Genomic DNA, 20671 nt, shown 5'->3' on the forward strand with positions numbered 1-20671 from the left:
TGCTCCTTTCTAAATCCCCAAACTTGGAGCCCCTTATTCTCACATATATGTATATGTATGTATGTATTTTTAAAAACTTTTAATTTTAGAACAGTTTTAGAGGTATAGAAACATTGTGAATGTAGTACAGAGAGTTCCTGGACCTTTGGAACCTAAACACAGATACAATATTTGTACAATAACATATTGCCCAGAGATTACTGCTGTGGTGTCCTGGTCGACCAGTGTAAAAAGGTAAAAAGCTCAGATAGTGATGATAATAATAATCATAGCTGTATTTATCAAATTCCTTCCTTACCCCAGGCCTGGTATCAGGTACTTTACATGAATTATCTTATTTAATTCTCATAACAGTCCTGTAAGTAAGTGTTATCCCCATTTTGCAGACAAGAATACTGATGCTCAGAAAAGTAATTTACCCAAAGTCACCCAATTAGTAAGTGGTAGAACGAGGATCTGAACTCCGGTTTGTCTGATAGACAGCCCCTGCTCTGTCTTAACCATTTGCTACACTGTCTCTCCAAGATGGGCCCCTGAGTTGCCATGTCTTCTGGTCTGTTATAAATCAGACTCTGCCCCAACCTCGGAAGACAATCCTGTAGGCAGCCTAGGCCCCTATTCCTGGCTTTGCCCAGATCTGGCTTCCTAGCCTCTCCCTGTTCCCAGTATGCCAAGTAGTTGCTTTTCCAGGGGATTCTAGATTGACTGAAACTGGAATTTTTGTTGGCATATTATATTGCTCTATCAGGCATCTGACTTGGGCAGTCTTTTGGAGTTAAAATATAATATCAATTTTGAGTGTTCTTTTGAGTTGGGAGAAAATCTAGGTCCATTACTAAGTTCCTATGATGAGCGATGTATGCCCAAGGCCAAGAATAGTAAAAGCACACAAGGATAAGAGTTGAATGGGCTTCATGGAATACACTGAACTGGAGGTGAGATAATCACATGTAACTTTAAAAACAAAGCACTGTCCTGAAATACCAACATTTAAAATCATTTTTCTTTTCCAAACTGTTTCTTACTTCTTCCTCTTCACACACTGTGTAAGAAAGATCCACTGATCATTATTTCTGCACTTGCAAACATACTCTCAAGATTCTTGTCATTTTTCAAGCCCTGAATGCTTAAGGAAACAAACGCTGGCTGACTGGAGGGTGTCTCCAAGGAAGAGACTGCTTATGTCTGCTCCTTTCTGAATCCCCACGCTTGGAGCCCCTTATTCTCACAACCTATCACATCTTTCTCATTTACAATTCTCAGCAGGATCCCTCGTTGATGGTTACATGGACTGTGCACTAAACACCAGTTTCCTCAGTCCATGTAACCACTGATCTTCCTGAAGCTCCAAAATCAATCCGTACTTCAGGACCTGAGAAAAGATTATCAACAAACGGAGAGCCATCTAAGAGAAAAAGTAAATAAGTTCTTGCAGAGAAAATAAATGCCATTGTCATACACAGCAATAAGATTGATTAAATTCTTCAAGAATATGAGCTGACAATTCAAGCAGTGGGAATGTGATAACAAAGGTTTCACAGCTTCACAGCAACTGGGCCTCCAAGAAGCCAGCAAGGATGTCCAAATCTTTTTTTTATTGCTGTTAGGAAGAAAGTAAAAGTACCAAGATCAAGAATTCAATCTACTTCTTTTAACTTTCTAAACGTTGTATAAATAACTACACTATTGAACAAAGTGCAGTGTAGAATTTAAAAAAAGAAGTGCAACTAAAAATGAGATACACCTCCTCACTTTTCAGAGCAGTATGTTCTATTGTGGACAAAAGACTCGATTTCTCAAAGAGCCATGTGATACTATGAATGGAGTAGCTGGAATGCAAAGCAAAAGATCTAAGTTTTCAAACCATTTCTGTTACTGGTCACCTATGCTTTTCAACAAATCACCTCCCTTGGGATTCTATCCCTATTTACAAAAAGGTGATAATTGTTTCTTATCTACCCCAGAGAATTAGAAGACAATGGGGCACTAAAACAGAGGGAACATTTTAAAGACCTTAAGAAGCAACAGCACCCTGGTGGGTAGGGGATGTGATAAGCGAGGAGGCCATGCATGAGTGGGGGGCAGGGAGGATACAGGAAATCTCTCTATCTTTCCCTTAATCCTGCTGTGAGCTTAAACTGCTAGTAAAAAATAAAATCTTTAAAAGAAAAAAAAACTTCTCGTTTTGGAAAAGATTACTTCTATTTTATGGAGAAATACTTTCCTAATAGTGAACTTGTCCAAAAAAAAAAAAGATTTTATAACCTTAAAAAAGAAAAAGATTGCTGAAAATGGATACAGAGGCCCTGAGTGTATCTTCAACCTATATAAGTCATAATGATTAACATTTCAAAGAAACTGTTATACAGCACAGGCATTTACTAATACGTTGATGCCGGATCTCACAATCCTATTTGTTCTGTGTTGTAACAGTATTTCTTCTGGCACCAAGGAGGAGTGTTATCACATCACAGCAAACAAGTTAAATATTTTGGGTTTTCTTTAGAGCAGTTAGAAAAGACTTTCTTTCCCACTTCTGCCTCCATCACGTTGCATTCTGCATTTGTAAAATGGTAATAGGGGTGATCATGGTTCTTGTCCAAGTGCCTGTACATGCTGAGACCCACTGGAGTAATATGGACTTCAAGTAATGAGACTGCCTTCTTTCTTTTTTCAATATTCCAACCCCTGATTTATGCAACCAAAGGAATCACATCTTTCGGTAGAGTCACTGGGAGGCAATACCCTTATTTCAATGATGCTGTCAGTGCTCAAGGCTGTTTTCGGAAACATCTTCAGAGCCAGTTTACAAGCCTCCTAAGCAAAATGACCTCACCACTCCTGCCTCCAAAGAAGAGCTCTTGCTTTGTAGAACCTTAGAGTCTACTATGTGTTATTTTCATCTTAGCATGATCATGAAGAGAGAAAATCTTCAATAAGTAATCCCTGGGGAACTCCCACAAGGAATGAATTACTTGCAAAGCTACAATCTAGAGCAACACTGTCCAGCAGTAATATAACCTGAGCCACATATGTAGTTTAAAATTTTCTAGTGGCCACATTTTGAAAAAGGTAAAAAGAAACAGTTAAAATTAATTTTTTTTTTTTTTTTTTTTGCAGTACGCGGGCCTCTCACTGCTGTGGCCTCTTCCGTTGCGGAGCACAGGCTCCAGACGCGCAGGCTCAGTGGCCATGGCTCACGGTCCCAGCCGCTCCGCGGCATGTGGGATCTTCCCGGACCGGGGCACAAACCCGTGTCCCCTGCATCGTCAGGCGGACTCTCAACACTGCGCCACCAGGGAAGCCCTTAAAATTAATTTTAATAATATATTTTATTCAACCCAACCAGTTCAACATGTAATCAATATAAAAAATTCTTGAGATATTATTTTCCATTCTTCTTTCATACCAAGCCTTTAAAATTCAGTATTTTATACTTACACACATCTCAATACAAATTAGCCACATTTCAGATGCTCAATAGCCCTCTGCAGCTAGTGGGCACCTATTGGACAGCACAGATCTGGATGCTTTTCTTCCCCAAATAATGAAAGCTAGTGAGCTATTTTGTATTGGATTAACTGAGTTCTTCTTGACATTTTCTTAATTCCTTTCACTTGTGAGTAGATGACCATGGTACAAGAAAGCTGTCTGTAACACTGGGCAGAGTTTGGCATTATAACAAAAAAAACTATAACAAAGTCAATCTGACCTGTATGCCAGAAAAAATGGAAATTAAAACAGAAATGGTAAAGAAAGGTCTAGAAGCTCTTTCACCCACCAACAATTTGGCCTCTGGTTGGCCTCTGAGATGCCACTGTAGCTTGGAGAGGCTGCCTGTGGCTTTCTCGAAACCGGGAAAAGCTGGAGACAGCTTTCAAGGGGAGGGGTTTGCCTTTGCCTAGGAAAAACAAAACCTGTGATCTAAGTTGCCTAACCATTCACAACCCAAACATGCTGAAAACAAAGGAATAGCGAGGGGGCAAGGACCTGGGGAGAGCAGTGAGCCAGAGGGGCTGGAGAAGCTGAGACAGGAATCTAGAGCTTAGGAACAGCAGGGGAGAAAGGAAAGGAAATTGAAGACTCAGGAAGTGCCTCTTAAGACCCTTCATTCCATTATCCAGGGAGACCAAGGAGGCCAGGCCTCCCTGCATTCGTTCTTAGCAAGGGTGCAGACTCCACGGCCCAGACCTGCACACAAAGGTACTTCATGTCTGTTGTGTGGGACAGAGGCACATCCTTTAAGAGGAGCCATACCAACCACCATCAAGATTTGCCGTCCAGGACATGCAGTGTCCCAGTGCCACGTGGGGTTCTCTCACAGCTAAGCAAAATCCTTGGCCATGTGGCCAAGGGCTAGACTGCTTGCCCCACCTCCCACTGGCAGTTTCGAGGAAACAAGCTCCTGCCTCAAGCTCTAGGTAAGGATTAGTGGGCAATTTTTGGTGAATGAATGGAGTTGATCTCCTTTAAAGAACTTTAAATTCTTCCATTAAATGATCAAGAGTGGAAACCTGAGATTTTGAACATTAAAAAAAAAAAATCCATGAAATTAAATGTATTCTGTTCCATAATTTGCCCCATTTCTTTTAATATAAAAATGTTTTAAATTGCTAACCAGTTAAATTAAATAATTTTCCTTCTCTACATTCAAGCAAAATTAACATTCCAGGAGGACACATCCATGGTTTTGGATGTCCCTTTGAACACCAATGGGAAGGCTGGACTGGCCTAGTCACCACACCCAGAACACACCTTTGCTTCCCTCCCCCTGCTCACCTGCTCATGCCACTCTCCATGCCCCGGATGCCCCGCCCTCTCTTTCCATTCACCTGCTGATATTTATCCATCGTTCAAGCACAGTTTAATTTATATCCTAGCTCCTCATGAAGCCTCTCCTGCTGACCCTGATCCAGAGGCTCTCTTCCAAACTTTATCTTTCAGTTCCACTCACTTGACTTTGACCTGTGGCCTGTTGGTAGGTGGGTGTGTTGCTGGATCTCGAACGCAAGCACACTCCTCCACCTGCAAATATTTCCTGAGTTTTGTGCTAGGCACTGTGCTGGACTAGTGGCTCGACAGACTTTTTGTCACACTCCTTGAACTAAGTGATTTTCAGCCTGGAGATCAGGGAAAAAACACAACTCCTTCTAGTGCATGCGTCAGAGACCCAGACATGGGAAAGGACTTCTCCAAGCCATGCACTTGCCTGGCCCCTGCCTCAGCCCCAAGGGGATGTGATACTTATGCCTCACATCTTTAGCTTCTGGTCTCTTCAGGACCAACACATTGTCCTAAATAAAATCGAGGGTCATGCATATTAACTGACTAATTCTTGTTGTCAGGAAGAAAATGATGACTCACATGGTCGGGTGACCTGACCTCACATGGTGATAGCGCGATGATCACCACCCACCATAGATACCAATCGTGCCCCTCCCTTCAGGGACTCCCCGATGTGAGCTGTATGTACTGCACACAGGGTACTTTTGCGAAGTGGATTTTCAACAGATCCCACCATTTAGCCTGCTCTATTACCTCTGGACTCGAGAAAGACCTTCTAACATCAAACATGACACCAAAGTGGGATTTTAAAGCAGCACCATAAAGCCAACATTCTTAGTCCAAACACAGCACTCCCTTCCTTCTTGTACACTGTTGACGAATGTGTGTATGTCTGTGGATGTCAGAACACGTTACCAGATCACAGGCTGTTTTGAAAAAAGATACAGCTTTGGGTTTTGTTGGTAGTCTCCACAGAAGTGGATGCCATTTTTAATGTTTGCTAAGTTTTTTGAAGCCATTTTTCTTTTTTAAAAACTCTTCCCAAATAAGAAAGTGTTCTGGAGTAGAGACAATAAAGGAACAAATCACTGTACTTGGCACAGTCATCCTAGGAGGGGTTGATTAAGTGTGGACCATACTGTGAAAGAAAAATAGGAAAGAGATCATAGAGACCACAGTTGGTTAAGGGTGACAGCCGCCAGAAAGGAACAAACCCGTGGTGCCAATAATCTCTGAAATATTTTCTCATTAAGGACACATGAAAAAAGAACCACCACTAGGTTAAGGATTATTCTGTAAGAAAGGAACACGCCTGGGAGGCAGATTTCTGTATACAGTGTTTTGTTGATGCTTGGTACCTAACTGCCAAAGTCAGCAAGAGACGCGATGGGGATTTTTTCAAATATATCATTATTATTGTTTTTAGGCCTGGCCAGGGGAATCTCATGCTTCTGAAAGCAAAGGATGAGCAGCCTTTTAGAGGCCAAGCACAGCAGGGCTATCTCCCACAAAGAGCTTCGGCCCTGGTTCCCAGGCCCTCCTTGGAAGAGCAAGTCTCCTTAAGCTCCTGGGAAGGAGGGAGACGGCAGCCTTTCCTCAGCTGCCTAACAGGGGGCCTCAGATCAAGTCGGAAAACCACAGCAATCACTTTATAAACCCAAAGTGGAGAGAAATCTGGGACAGAATGCCGGCACAAGCTAGCCCTGGAATGCTCCAATATTGGAGCAAATGCCTTGTTTCAAATATATTCCACACACACGCACAGCAGTTACCACTGCCTCGAGGAGAACCCCACACATGGAGAGTAAAATGGGGAAGAATTAGATTGTTTGGGTTCTTTAGTAGCTAAGTCACCCTCATTTTTTTGTTTTCTTAAAAAAACTACCACACAGTCAATCCTCATTACATTCTGGCAGATAGGAGTATAAACAATACACAGCTTTTGTTTGTCAACTGAAAATACTGGTTCCTAAATTTTTATCTTCCATTTATAATTAATGGCATTGATTTTTTAAAATTCCAGGCACAAAACACCTGAAATACAATCTATTTTCTGCTATTTCAGAAACTAATAATTCCTAGGCCATTTAGTCCCCTCTTTCATCCTCTGGTTGCCTACTGTGTATTTGCGTCTATAACTGGGGTGACCTGATGTTACTTCAGCCCCTTCCTCCTGCTGTGACTGTGGTTCCCACGTGATTATTTTTATGTAGAACCTCCTTTTCACCTTGCTTCATCCTCCAGTGCAGCCTATCCAACCTAACACTCCCCTGGCCTCCACAGGGACTTTTGGCTCTAATGAGCTCTGTGAGAAATGTACAATATAAGAAATGGATCCATCTTAAGTGTGACCTTTAAAATGGAGTGCAAGACAAGAGGTGAAAGTAAACCCAAACAAATTGGAAAGCTTATAATTTAGTCAATAAGTATGCTCAGTTCAATGTATATTTTCCATTAAGTATAAACTCAGGGAAAGGCCATTTCTCATAGAAGTGTGAAAGTAAAGATTATTTCATGTTTCTCATGCTAAGAAATCCATAACATCAATAATACAATATTATATTATAGTATATAAGTAGAATTATGATAAAACATGGAAGATCTGATAAACATAGGCATTGAGAAGCATCTTTGCCTTAGACTCTGGGCTTGTGGATTCAATGGTTTGTCACAGAGAATACAAATGCAAGACTTTGTTCTGGGGGCCTCTAAAATGTATTGATTATTATTTTCTCTCAATAAAATAATCAACAAATCCGTATGCATTACTGCCTATTACTAATAAAACATTAAAAGTGATCCGACATGCTTTTAGCATGGACATTAACATGAAAATTCTGAAGAGGTGAAATGGGTTAATGACCTCTGGCTAGGGAGAAGATGGTCCTTGTCTTGTAGTTTTGAGCTATGTGTTGTTATTCCCCTCTATGGTAGTTGCGTTGAAAAAAGCACTATTTGCAAAGAGAAAGCCAGAGTGGATCCACTATATCACTTATTCACTTAACAGGTTTTCCTTAGCTTTGTCAGAAATGCATTAAAGAGTTTGAAGAATTTAGTGAGATTGATTTGTCAGCATCAAATTACTTTGCTCCTGGCACAGAATTTCTATAATATTTATAAGTCTGCCAACTGCCTAATAAGTACATTTAAACTGTGAAGGAGTTCTCCATTTGTTGGTACCAGTTTTGAAGGGAATTCAACATACGAGGGAGAAAGGGACTAAGATTTAGGGGAATTAGTTAAGAATCTTTATAGCTCTAAGATATTAAATCACACATAATTTTGTGAAAGATAATCAGATAATAAATGTTAAAAGTCTAGGTTCTGGAATAAATTACTCTGTTTGTTCAGGTAGAGATGTGTGATTGAACAGGATCTGGTCAGGGTTCCTCTATGGTGGTGCTACTGGGTTCTGTCTCTCTCTCTCTATTCTTCATTAGGTAAATTCCCAGGGTTTGAATAAGTTACCCTAGATCAAAAGTTCTCAAATTTCTCTATACAGAAGAATCCCCTGGATTACTGTTAAAAATGAAGATTCCTGGGCCCAGATCCCGGGGTTTCTGATTTCATTCATTTAGGTTCTGATTTAGTAAGTCTGTAATAGAGTCTGAGAAACTGTATTTTTAAAAACTGAGATGAAATTCACATAACATAAAGTTAACCATTTTAGTGTGTCCAATTCAGTAACCTTTAGTACATCCACAGTGCTGTGCAGCCGTCACCTCAGCAAGTGCATTTTTAACAAACACTCCACTGCTGCAAGTGGTTCCCAGCTGGCACACTGAGTTACCACCTTAAGTGCTCAGATGATGATGACAAGGGATGAGGGAGCCTCATGGGTCTCCTGCAGATTATAAAAGAAGATGTTTTTTAAAGTGTCTTCAAACATCTGCATCTACAAAATATATGCCTTTACCTCTCCCTTTCACTAAATATAAGTGCGATACCAAGAAGCTGGTATATGTCAGGGTTTTCTATACTACTGGGTTCAACAGTTATTTGGATGCACCCAGTATTTTTATGCTTGTTGAGAAGAGCAGTGCCAAGTGAAGTAAAGTGAGAAAACTGGAAAAAATGAATCACCATTCTATAACCAGCCAGTTCCAGGGCTTGTTTCCTTGGGTTTTAATCAATTATAGCACATTATTAAATTCAACTTCAGGCAATGAAATTGTCAATAAACACAGAAAAAGTCTCCAGAGGAAATTAGGTTTGTCCTTATAGTCAAACTCTCCTCTAAATGTAAGTGAAAATGGTTATTCTGATAAGAGTTAACATAAACATGTAATAGCTGCAGAAAGATGCTGAGATCAATCGTTGTTTTCTCTTCAAGGTTTTAGACTCAGTTTTCCTAGTCTTAATTCATGATCAAGTTGCTCCAGAGTTGGCTCTAATTTTAGCTCATTTTACTCGCGGTTAGACTTCTGTGAAGATTCCTGGAGTTTAGCAACTACAAAGCTCAGCTGCGGTGGTAAGAGCCCAGGTTAAAATGGTATCTTCCTAATGGCCGTTAGCGCTGCTTCTCTTAACCAATACTCTGCTAAAATTACATAGACATAGAATAAGATGAATAACATCACGTTGTGATGAGTTAGAATAAGATGAAAATTCATTACAATGCGAGAACCAGGACTCACAGACAATCTGTAATGTCAGAGAGAACCCTGGAGAAATTTCCATAAACTGTAGGGCTGGAGAAGCTGAGCTGAAGAAACGAGGGCTGGTCTACCCTCTCTGCCTCGACGTGGAGCCACTCGCCTACCTGAAAAGAGGCAGAAAGGCAGCCCAGGAGGGGACAGTGCTCATATCTGACATGACCAGAGCATTACTACCTCTTCAACTTCCTATCTGCAGTGAGAGATCACAACTCCCAGAGAACAGTGGGCAGAAGAAAGGGCCTGGCAGTGGGGCACACTGCCCTGGCAAATGCCCCCCTAAGTAAAGCCCTGAAGGTGTGGAGACAGGAAGAATCTGCTAGCCATGCAGAAGAAGCAGCCCGAAGATAAGAAAATGTTAAGTAGCTCAGTCAGGTTCACTGGAGTGTAGGACACTCAGTGCCTAAAGGCCACTGGGAACCGAGTGAGTTGTGTGCATCAACCTGACCCCAAGCTATAGATGTGAGAAGGAATTAACCAGGGGACAGTGACCAGAGGCCAAGAGATGGCCATGCACTCTGGGCGGATAGATCCTCGACGGCTTACACTCAGAGGAAGAGTATATAGCTGGAAATGATATACTATGGAAATGACGATTTTAGAAAAGTTCTATTTGGAAAGATTCAGGAAAATCATGGGTTTTATGGATAGAAGTGTAGAAAGCCAAAACGTAGAGATTAGGGACAATGGGATGAGACAGAAGGAAAAGATGAGATGTAAAAGCACAGCTGATTAGGTTTAACAGGTACTGACCTCAAGTTGATCTGAGTTTGAATTCTCCTCTTCCATCTATTAGATGTATGGCTCTTAGTCTGTTTGGCAGCTATAACAAAATACCATGGACTGGGTGGCTTATAAACAACAGAAATTTATTTCTCACAGCTCTGGAAGCTGGGAAGTTCAAGGTCAAGGCACCAGTATAGTCACCTTCTGGTGAGAATCCTCTCCTGGTTCACAGCCAATATCTTCTCACTGTGTCCTCACACGGAGGAAGGGGCTAGAGATCTCTCTGGTGTCTCTTTTGTAAAAGCACTAATCCCATTCATGAGGGGTCCTCCCTCATGACCTAATTACCTCCCAAGGGCCCCTACCTTCCAAAACCACCACATATGAATTTTGGGGGAACACAAACATTCAGACCATAGCAGTAGACTTGGGCAAATCACTTAACCTCTTTAAATTTTGGTTTCTTCTTTTTTTTTTTTGTGGTACGCGGGCCTCTCACTGCTGTGGCCTCTCCCGTTGCGGAGCACAGGCTCCGGACGCGCAGGCTCAGTGGCCATGGCTCACGGGCCCAGCCGCTCCGCGGCATGTGGGATCCTCCCGGACCGGGGCACAAACCCGTGTCCCCTGCATCGGCAGGCGGAGTCTCAACCACTGCGCCACCAGGGAAGCCCGGTTTCTTCATTTTTAAAGTAGGGATAAAGAAACCCATTTCACAATGCTACTTGGAACTTTAATGATTAAAACATGATTAACAATGAGAAAGTATAGGAAAAGCACTAGAACGGCCTGGGATGCAGTAAATATTTAATAACCAGTAGTCATTATTATTACTAACAAGCTTAAAAGAAAAAAGAACTGATTGAGGCAAAGAAAGGACTGCAAAGATGCTAAAAAATACTATCAATAGTAATCTCCACTGGAGATATTAAAGAGCAGCATTAAAACTGCACAAATGTCTAACTGGTATTGCAAAAGAGCTCCAGCAGACTGAGAAAAAATGAAAAACTGAAACTGATGAAAGAAAAGCTGAGTCAGTAATTCCACCTACTAATTAAAGCCATTTTTGAGAATTAAATCAAACAGAACAAAAGCAATAAGCTAAAATATGAACAAGGAAGACTTCCTGGAGTGAAAAATAATCTCAGCATGCAGATCAAAGGGCTCACTGTATTTCAGGCAAAATTAATTTAAAAATATTTTAAAGACCCACACCCCTAGATATAATTAAGCAAAAAATTTAAACTATGGAGATAATTTTTTTAAGCCTCCTAAAACGGTTCCAGGGACCAGCTCACCAGAGGGATCTTTCAAACAATCTGCAAAGTGTTCCAGAGCATAGAAAAAGACGGAAAAACTTCCAAAGTATTTTACGACATGTGTATAACCAATACAACAAAACCCAACAGGGAGAAAAGAAACCACCTACTCCACTTTTACTTTTAAATCAATGCAAATCTTCTAAATAAAACCCTAGCAAACTGAATCCAGCAGTATAATTAAAATACATACACACTATAAAGTTGGATTTAGCTCAACAAAGCAAAGATGGTCCAAGACTAATATATCTATTAATATATCAAACTGTCAGAATAGGGCAACCCAGTTATAAGGTAATTCCCATTTTCTCAGTGTAATTATTTTTGTCGACTTGAATAAATATTATGGGTATTTATGAAATAGTCAACTATCTATTTAAAATATGTCTATGTATAAACATTTGAAATCACATAATAAAAGAGATACACAGATCTTAAAATATTGTTTTCCACCCTCACTTATTATGAAAAAACCTCTCCCCATGCACACTTGACATCAGTATCTGTTGTCACAGGAGCCACCCTGAGACGTTTAACAGTTTTCCAGAGCTACCATTTTCACTTCTGAGTACTTCTCAGTCTATGTATGATACATCAATCCATGTATACGTTCATTTCAGGATACAATTTATCCTTAAATTGTATAATTGTGATACCTGCAACAAAGGCTTGTTTCACAAACTTATAACTTCCAATTCTTAAAACAGTGAGGTCATTTCCCAGGAATAATTACTAAATCAGTATTAAACGTCTTGGACTCCTTTTTAATTGATTCTTTCCAGTGACCTCTATAAGCATTCAATACCAGCACTGATCAAAGTGCTTTACCAGGCTGTTCAAAATAAAGGAAATTGAAAACGACTCTCGGACTATGAGAGAACTTGTAAGGACTTAAGTATAAGATATTGCCCTCTTTTCTGAAGGGTAAGTCTTTTGGGGAAAACATATGTTATCTATACTCAACCTTTTTCACAGCAGGACACACTTAGAAAATTATAGTATTTGTATAGCACTAAAGCAACTGAAAAAGGCTGGTCAGGGTGGATGCTACCCCGGCTCTGCCGAGGCTTCTCAACAAATCAAAATTGCAGCACACCTCGGGGAAAGCACTGCTATAGCTTGAGGTCCAGTAAGAACTTCCAGATCATCGTGTCAGAGGCAGAAAGGGTGACACCTGGCTCTGCCTGGCTGTGTGACCTTAGGCAAGTTACTTAGCCTCTTTGTGCTTCAGTTCTCACATCTGCAAGATGGGATAATAAAAGTCTCCAGAGAATTATTGTGAGGACTAACTTAACTTATTCATGTAAAGCACTTAGAACCATGTCCCACACATGGTAAGTACTCAGTAAATGCTACGTTCCATAACCATGCCTAACTACAAGCAAAACAAAACAAAACAATTCTTTTAAAAATCTATAAGTAGGGCTTCCCTGGTGGCGCAGTGGTTGAGAGTCCGCCTGCCGATGCAGGGGACACTGGTTCGTGCCCCGGTCCGGGAAGATCCCACATGCCGCGGAGCGGCTGGGCCCGTGAGCCATGGCCGCTGAGCCTGAGCGTCCGGAGCCTGTGCTCCGCAACGGGAGAGGCCACAGCAGTGAGAGGCCCACGTACCACAAAAACAAAAAAAAAAACAAAAAACAAAACAAAACAAAACAAAAAATCTATAAGTAGAATACCCAGATTAATTCCTCAACGTGTCACCTCATACTTCTCACACAGTCACTTTACAGTGAAACTTACCAGATGACAAGTCCTGACCTCACCCTTCGAGTTTCCAATCAAATTTTTGGGTTTTAGCCAAGGATCACTAGGGGTCTGAAAAAGCCTCCTTCATGAAAGACAGACCAAAACAAAGATACAAATGACCTTAGAAGAGAAAGAGACAAAGTTGGGAGTACAAGCAAACCTAAAAGTATATACAATATTGTGAAGCAACTATACTCTGACAAAAATTTTTTAAAAAGTAAAAAAAAATACATGTATGTGTATACCTAATACACACATATATGTATAAACACACCTACATACACACTCACATTCACATATATATATACAAAATTAATGGTTAAGAGCGCAGGCTTTGGAGAAATAAATTATTACATTTATAAAATAAAAACAAACTTTACAAAAAAGGAGTTATCAGAAAACAGGAAAGAGTTTTTGACAATTAAAAAATATGGTGTTTGCTGCTACTGGGCATATGCCCTGAGAAAAACATAATTCAAAAAGATACATGTACCCCAGAGACTTTCCTGCTGGCGCAGTGGTTGAGAAACCGCTGGCCAATGCAGGGGACATGTGTTTGATTCCTGATCCAGGAAGATCCCACATGCTGCGGAGCAACTAAGCCTGTGCACCACAACTACTGAGCCTGTGCTCTAGAGCCCACAAGCCACAGCTACTTAGCCCGCGCGCCACAACTACTGAAGCCCATGCACCCTACAGCCAGCACGCCACAACTACTGAGCCTGCGTGCCGCAACTACTGAGCCCACATGCTACAACTACTGAAGCCCACACGCCTAGAGCCTGTGCTCCACAACAAGAGAAGCCACAGCAACGAGAAGCCCGGGCACCGCAACGAAGAGGAGCCCCACTGGCCGTAACTAGAGAAAGCCCACGTGCAGCAACAAAGACCCAATGCAGCCAAAAATAAATAAATAATAAAATAAAAAACAAAAAAAATATACATGTACCCCAGTGTTCATTGCAGCACTATTTACAATAGCCAGGATATGGAAACAACCTAAATGTCCATCTACCGATGAATGGATAAAGAAGATGTGGTACGTATATACAATGGAATATTACCAGACATAAAAAGTAATGAAATTGGGTCATTTGTAGTGATATGAATGAACCTAGGGTCTGTCATACAGAGTGAAGTAAGTCAGAAAGAGAAAAATGAATATCGTATATTAACACATATATATGGAATCTAGAAAAATGGTACCGATGAACCTATTTGCAGGGCAGGAAAAGAGACGCAGATGTAGAGAACGGACTTGTGGACACAGGTGGGGAAGGGAAGGGTGAGACGAATTGAGAGAGTAGCATTGACATATATACACTACCATGTGTAAAACAGATAGCTAGTGAGAAGCTGCTGTATAGCACAGGGAGCTCAGCTCGGTGCTCTGTGATGACCTAGGGGGTGGGATGGCAGTGGGGTGGGAGGGAGGCTCAAGGGAGGGGATATGTGTATACATATAGTTGATTCACTTTGTTCTATAGCAGAAACTAACACAACACTGTAAAGCAATTATGCTCCAATAAAAAAATAAAATAGACTTGAAAAAAATGGTAGTTGCAATGAATTCAATAGAATGATTAGAGAATAACGATAAGGAAATTTCCCAAGTAGTAGAAGAAAAATAAAGAAATGGGGGAGGAAAAAAACCTAGAAAATTAGAGGATTGACCCAATACCCAAATAACAGGAGTTTTGTACAGAGAGAATAGGAGAAAGGTGGGATAGAGGGCCAAACAATTCTGAAATAAAGAATACAAGGAAATTTCCCATAACAAAAGGATCTGCATTTTCAGATGGAAAGTGCTCTCTGACTACTCAGCATAATGAATAAACCACGATCTACACCCAAAGCACATCATAGGGAAATTTCAGAAAACTATGTCTCATGAGAAGGAGGAAAAAACCACATATATATAACAGATCAGGAATCAGAATGACATTGCCATAATGAAAATGATTTTTCAAAAAATTTTTCTCCCTTCTTTTGTTTTTTCTATAAACAGTGATATATGACTTTATTGTCAGAAAATTTTAATATAAAAGAAGCTATACTTGGAGACTCTAGCCTAGATTTAAATGGTTCCATTTCTTAAGTGTCTTCATAATGTCACCATCTGCCTCTGCACTGATACAGAGACCCCTCTAGTCAGCGGAAGTCCTCTTCATAGAGGATGCCTGGGCTGTAGACATTGTTGGGAACAAGTCAGTCCAGGGATTCACTGCCCAGCTGCCCTGCATAGGAGTGTTGTCCACTCACACTTACTCAGTTACTGAGAGCTTGTTTTCAAGCATACTCCCAGAATATTTTGATATCTGAAGGAAGACAGAAGGCTCATAATTCTTTTTCCTTAGACACATTTTTCTATCCATTATTATGATGTCTCCACTCTTGCAGTTAGCATTTATTTTAATAAGGAACTGCTAAATGCTCCAATTTATCTTCATTCCATTTATTGAATTCTATGTCCTAGGCTCTGCCAAGAGATGATTTTCCTATCGATGGACTTACCTGTGGAGAAGATGAACACCGTGTTGTTCCAGAGCCCACGGCTTTTTAAGGCTGTGGTGACATTTCCCACTGCTTCATCCATAAGGGACACCATTCCTGCATAGTAATGCCTATTCTTATCTTGGATAAAGTCGTATGGCTTCAGGTATTCCTCGGGGACCTGAAGGGGCTCGTGGACAGACTGGAGAGCAAGGTAGAGAAACAGAGGCTGGAAAGAGAGTTTGTGCAAATCAGTTAAGAGCGCTTGGAAGCATTAAATATATAGAGAGAAGCCCACATTTATCAGTTAATAAAAGTAATATTCAGACAACCCACAAACTGGGTTAGAAATATTTGTAAGTCATATATCAGATAAGGGACTTGTATCTAGAATATATTAAGAACTCTTACAACTCAATAATAAAACTCAATTAACCCAACTACAAAATGGGCAAAGAATCTGAATAGATGTTTCTCCAAAGGAGATATACAAATGGCCAATAAGCACATGAAAAGATGCTCTGCATCATTAGTCATTAGGGAAATGCAAATAAAAACCACACTGACATACCACTTCACACCCACTAGGAGGGTTATAATTTTAAAAATGGAAAATCAGAAGTGTTGGTGAGGATGTGGAAAAACTGAAACCCTCATTCATTGCTGATGGGGTTGTAAAGTGGTGCAGCCAGTTTGAAAAACAACTTGGCAGTTCCTGAAATTGTTAAAGATATAGTTACCATATGAGTCAGCATTTCCATCCCTAGAAAAACAAAAGCATAAATCCACACAAAAACTTGTACATGGATGATCACAGTGGCATTATTCATCATAGCCAAAAAGTGGAAACAACTAAAATGTCCACCGGTTGATGAATGGATTAACAAAATGTGGTATATTTTCAGCAATAGACAGGAATAAAAGGAATATGATGCAGCCGTAAAAAGGAATGAAGTACTGACACATCCTACAACATAGATGCACCTTGAAAACATTATGTTAAGTGACAGAAACCAATCACAAAGATCACGTTTTTTATGATTCCATTCATATAAAATGTCCAGAATAGGCAAATCTATGGAAACAGAAAGTAGATTAGTGGTTGCCTGAAGCTGTAGGGAGTTGTGGGGGAGAGGAGGGATGAGTGACTTCTAACAGGTACAAGACTTCTTTTGGGGGCGGTGAAAATGTTCTAAACTTAGACTGTGGTGATGGTAGCACAACTCTGTGAATTTACTATTGAATTGTGTACTTTAAATGGGTGGATTTTATGAAAATAAAAGCTTGAGTTCTAAAATGGCCTAGAAAGCTCTGATCCAAACAAATAATAATGATAATACCAATAATTCTGTCTCATGTAATACTCAAAACCACCTTGCTACACCCATTTTACAGGTAAGTTAACTGAGGCTTAGAAAGGTTATATGACTTGCACAAGTTCGTATTAATTGCAGAGCAATTTCTTATTGGAAACCCCACTATTACAGTGTGGCTATGTCCCAATAGATGGGTTGGCTTTCGCTTTAGCTGAAAAATAAGTTACCACCTTTTAGGAGAGGTTTAAGGATTGTTTATATTTTTAGAAGAAAACAAGTGAACACCATGGCTTGCTAGTCTTCGATCTAGGACCAAACATAAGGCCAATTTAATTCCTGGAAACTAAGGAGTATGATACATTGATTCATTTTACCTCTTACCCAATTTACAGAATTTAATGTTAATGATATTCTGCATCAGCCTCTTCCTCTTAATGAGTCTTTCTGAAGGCTCTCTTCACTGTGCTCCTATAGAATTCTTTAATGAATTGACAACCCTCAAAGAGACAACAACTGGCTCAACCCAAGAGTAAAAACGTAATTCTGTTGGCGTATCTGAGGCATTTAAATCTCATAAAGGAATGGGGAAAAGTTAGAATGCAGACTGGGGGGTGGGCTCATATTTCATTCATTACTGTTGATAAATTGTTTTAAATTACATATTACACATCACTGTGATACAGTAATGGGTATACATATATAGGACTCAAATAGACACCCAAGACAGTATTTTTAGTTCAGATCTTTGGAACTTAGAAACACCTTTTCCCCAAAATCAAAATGTTCAAAATGGCTGTTCAATATCAAAGACATCACTTTAAAACCTATTTTACTAAGGAGGCAGGTGATGGAATAAAAACCATGATGATGTAGACCCTAGGCTACATTTGGAACACATTCCAAATTCCAACTCCAAAAGGCAACACTAACCACTTTGACAGGCTTTAGCTCTGCCTCTGCTGCTCCTTGACACACGCGCATTCTCCTCCAGCCACACAAGTCACACTGAAAAGTCCATGTTCTTCCAGACCATGGTGAAGGGAATCCCAGCAGATGCCCCGCCCAGGTCGGGAGGAAGAACCCTGGGCTAAGATGTTCGGAGGGGAAAGGATGTGCAGGGACATCCAGGACCTGCCAGCGCAGTGAGGTTCTGCAGTGGGAACTGCCGTCTGGATCTTCAGCACTAGACCAAGCCCATGCCCCAGCCACCAGCCAAGGTCTGGATGGGGACGGATTAAAAATTGGAAAGCTACAACAATTTGCAACCCACATAAAGTTTTAAAAATCAGGAAATGTCACATGAAAACCTCTTTTGTTTAGTTCTTTTATTTTCTTGAAAAATCAGAACTTCTGACAACTCCAGGTCCACACTCCATCTGACAACAAATGGCTGGAGTATGAGAAACAGAGACCCCCGGCCTCCCCCAAGGGCTCTCTTATTTTCTAGTCTCCCCACTGTCCTACCTGAATGACTTCATTTATTTAGGGTAGCAGCCTGGCCCTTGTAAACATAAGACTTTGTGACCCTTGTCTGGATTCTCTACAGTGGACAGGGGTGGAGAAATGAAAAAGGGAGCTCACTGTTGCAGGAGAAAGTGCTCACCCAGGCCATTATGGGCAACTCGGCAGCTCCCATCGTTAAGGAGAGAAAGGGGAAGGAAGGCAGGTCATTTCCAGCCAACAAGTGATCCCTGGAGGCGATAGCTGGGGAGGGTGGTGGAGGAGAGATCTCATAACCACTCTGGGGAAAAAATAATGTTTCTGGGACCATCATTAAAGGGTCTTATAAATATTCAGTGTGGAAATCATTCTACACACTTTGTTAAATATAGCAAGAAATTACCTGAAAACCTTTCCTGTAATTATTCTTTAGTGGTTGAAGACATGACCGTGGCTCTTGAGGGATTAAAATGATAATACTACAACAATTCCCCCATTTATCCAGTGGTCAGGCTCCTGTTAGTTCAAACAGAAGGGGCATAACTGAGAAGAGAAAATGAAAACAACCCCTGGGAGATGCAGTCTTCCCTGGCCTATGACTGTTACAGGCCCCGCAAAGGCCTCGTGCTACCTGCCAACTAGACTTACAGGTAAAGGTGATTCTTGAACAAAACAAGTTGTCTTTTTCCCATTTCGTCAACAGTGATCTAGGACCATTTAGTGTATGGGCAAACATCCTTGCACACATCGGTATGGCTCTGGGTCACCAGGAGTCAGAATGATAAACAGTGTAGCCCATTTAATGAGGTGAGGACCAAGGTACCACATTTTAGAGTATTTCCATCCAATATTGTAAAAATAAAGTTTCAGTTCTCACAAGGTGAACTTTATTCATGGAACAACTCATCTGCCAACAGTGCTAGATGTGAAACATTTCTATACTACTTTTAAATTGAAAAAAAAAATTAACAGAGTATTCTTAGTACCACGTGGTACCCCAATGGAAAGAACAATTAACTCGGGCCCTCAGGTTCTCCATCACAGTCAGGAACCTGCCTGCAGCCTCTTGTCCTAAGACCCTCCCAGTAAACAGCTGTAGCCAATTTCCCCACACCTGCCAACCTCAGTTCACTGTTAGCCCAAAGCGAGCAGCTGCCATCCTGGGGATGGGCTCGTTATTATTATGCTGTCTACTGACTTGCGTTCCAACCTAATGGAGCCTTGGCCTTTGGAGACTTTCAGGCCCATTCTGACCTTACTGACATCCTGATTCAAAACACCAAAGTCCTGGACCCGAGTTTGAACTCCATAGATCTCTGGGTTTGCGCAGGACCTTGATCTCTCCCTTGGTCTTTCTTGGGTCCAGATCTCTGCTCTCACCAACCCAGTTACAGCTGCCACTTTTATACCAACCCTAGCTGTACGCCTTTCTTTAGGTTTGTAAATTGGAATCCTAAATGTGAATCACGACCAAATGTTTAGGTGTTAAGTAAAAGTATGACATTATAACCTAAAGTTATTAGCATATTAAAATGGTGCTAAGGGTTTATTTCCCTTTCTCATTATGCTAATTCCAGTAAGGAAGAAAGCCTTAAATTCATTTCTTTAGTACATTTCCCTAATTTAAAGTATAACTTTTTAAAAAGCATATGATATGTTTTTAAAGTGTTATTCTCTTTGACTTCCAAATTAAGACATTTCTTTCCAAATTGTGACAGGAAAAGGTAAGTGTCTACCACTAGAAAGTCACATTTGTTTTAAGAAGCTGCTAGTAGATGAGGTATGGGAGAAAACATTTATTTTTATTCTGCAAAGTTTTGAGGGGGGCTATTTTTTTTTTTTTTTTTTTTTTTTAATGGCTCACGGGCCTAGCCGCTCTGCGGCATGTGGGTTCTTCCCGGACCGGGGCACGAACCCGTGTCCCCTGCATTGGCAGGCAGACTCTCAACCACTGCGCCACCAGGGAAGCCCAAGGGGGGTTATTTTTAACCAAACGATATTTTGTGAATGTGTTACTTTCACATCATAGTATTAGTACTAAGGGAATTACCCTGTAGAAAAAGGAGAAAAGACATTCCTTCTTAACACTGTGCAATGGTTATTAGCAATATCTCCCTGATTCCAGCACCAACTGTGTTTCTGTTACAAAATAGCTCCATATGCTTTTTTTCCCCAAGTGCTCTTTAAAACAGAC

At 40.7% G+C, this 20671-nt stretch overlaps 1 protein-coding gene across 1 annotated transcript in view; it reads right to left on the reverse strand.

The window, feature by feature from the left end:
• The window catches only part of ARSB (arylsulfatase B), a 179511-nt gene that overhangs the window by 118796 nt on the left and 40044 nt on the right, over positions 1–20671 (reverse strand). Inside the window, exon 5 of the mRNA XM_024755709.1 lies at positions 15743–15950. Within this exon, the coding sequence (XP_024611477.1) occupies positions 15743–15950 (208 nt within the window). The remainder of the gene's footprint in view (positions 1–15742; positions 15951–20671) is intronic.

The sequence above is a fragment of the Neophocaena asiaeorientalis genome, unplaced genomic scaffold (assembly GCF_003031525.2).
Source record: "Neophocaena asiaeorientalis asiaeorientalis breed wild unplaced genomic scaffold, Neophocaena_asiaeorientalis_V1.1 scaffold37, whole genome shotgun sequence".
Classification (NCBI taxonomy): domain Eukaryota; kingdom Metazoa; phylum Chordata; class Mammalia; order Artiodactyla; family Phocoenidae; genus Neophocaena; species Neophocaena asiaeorientalis.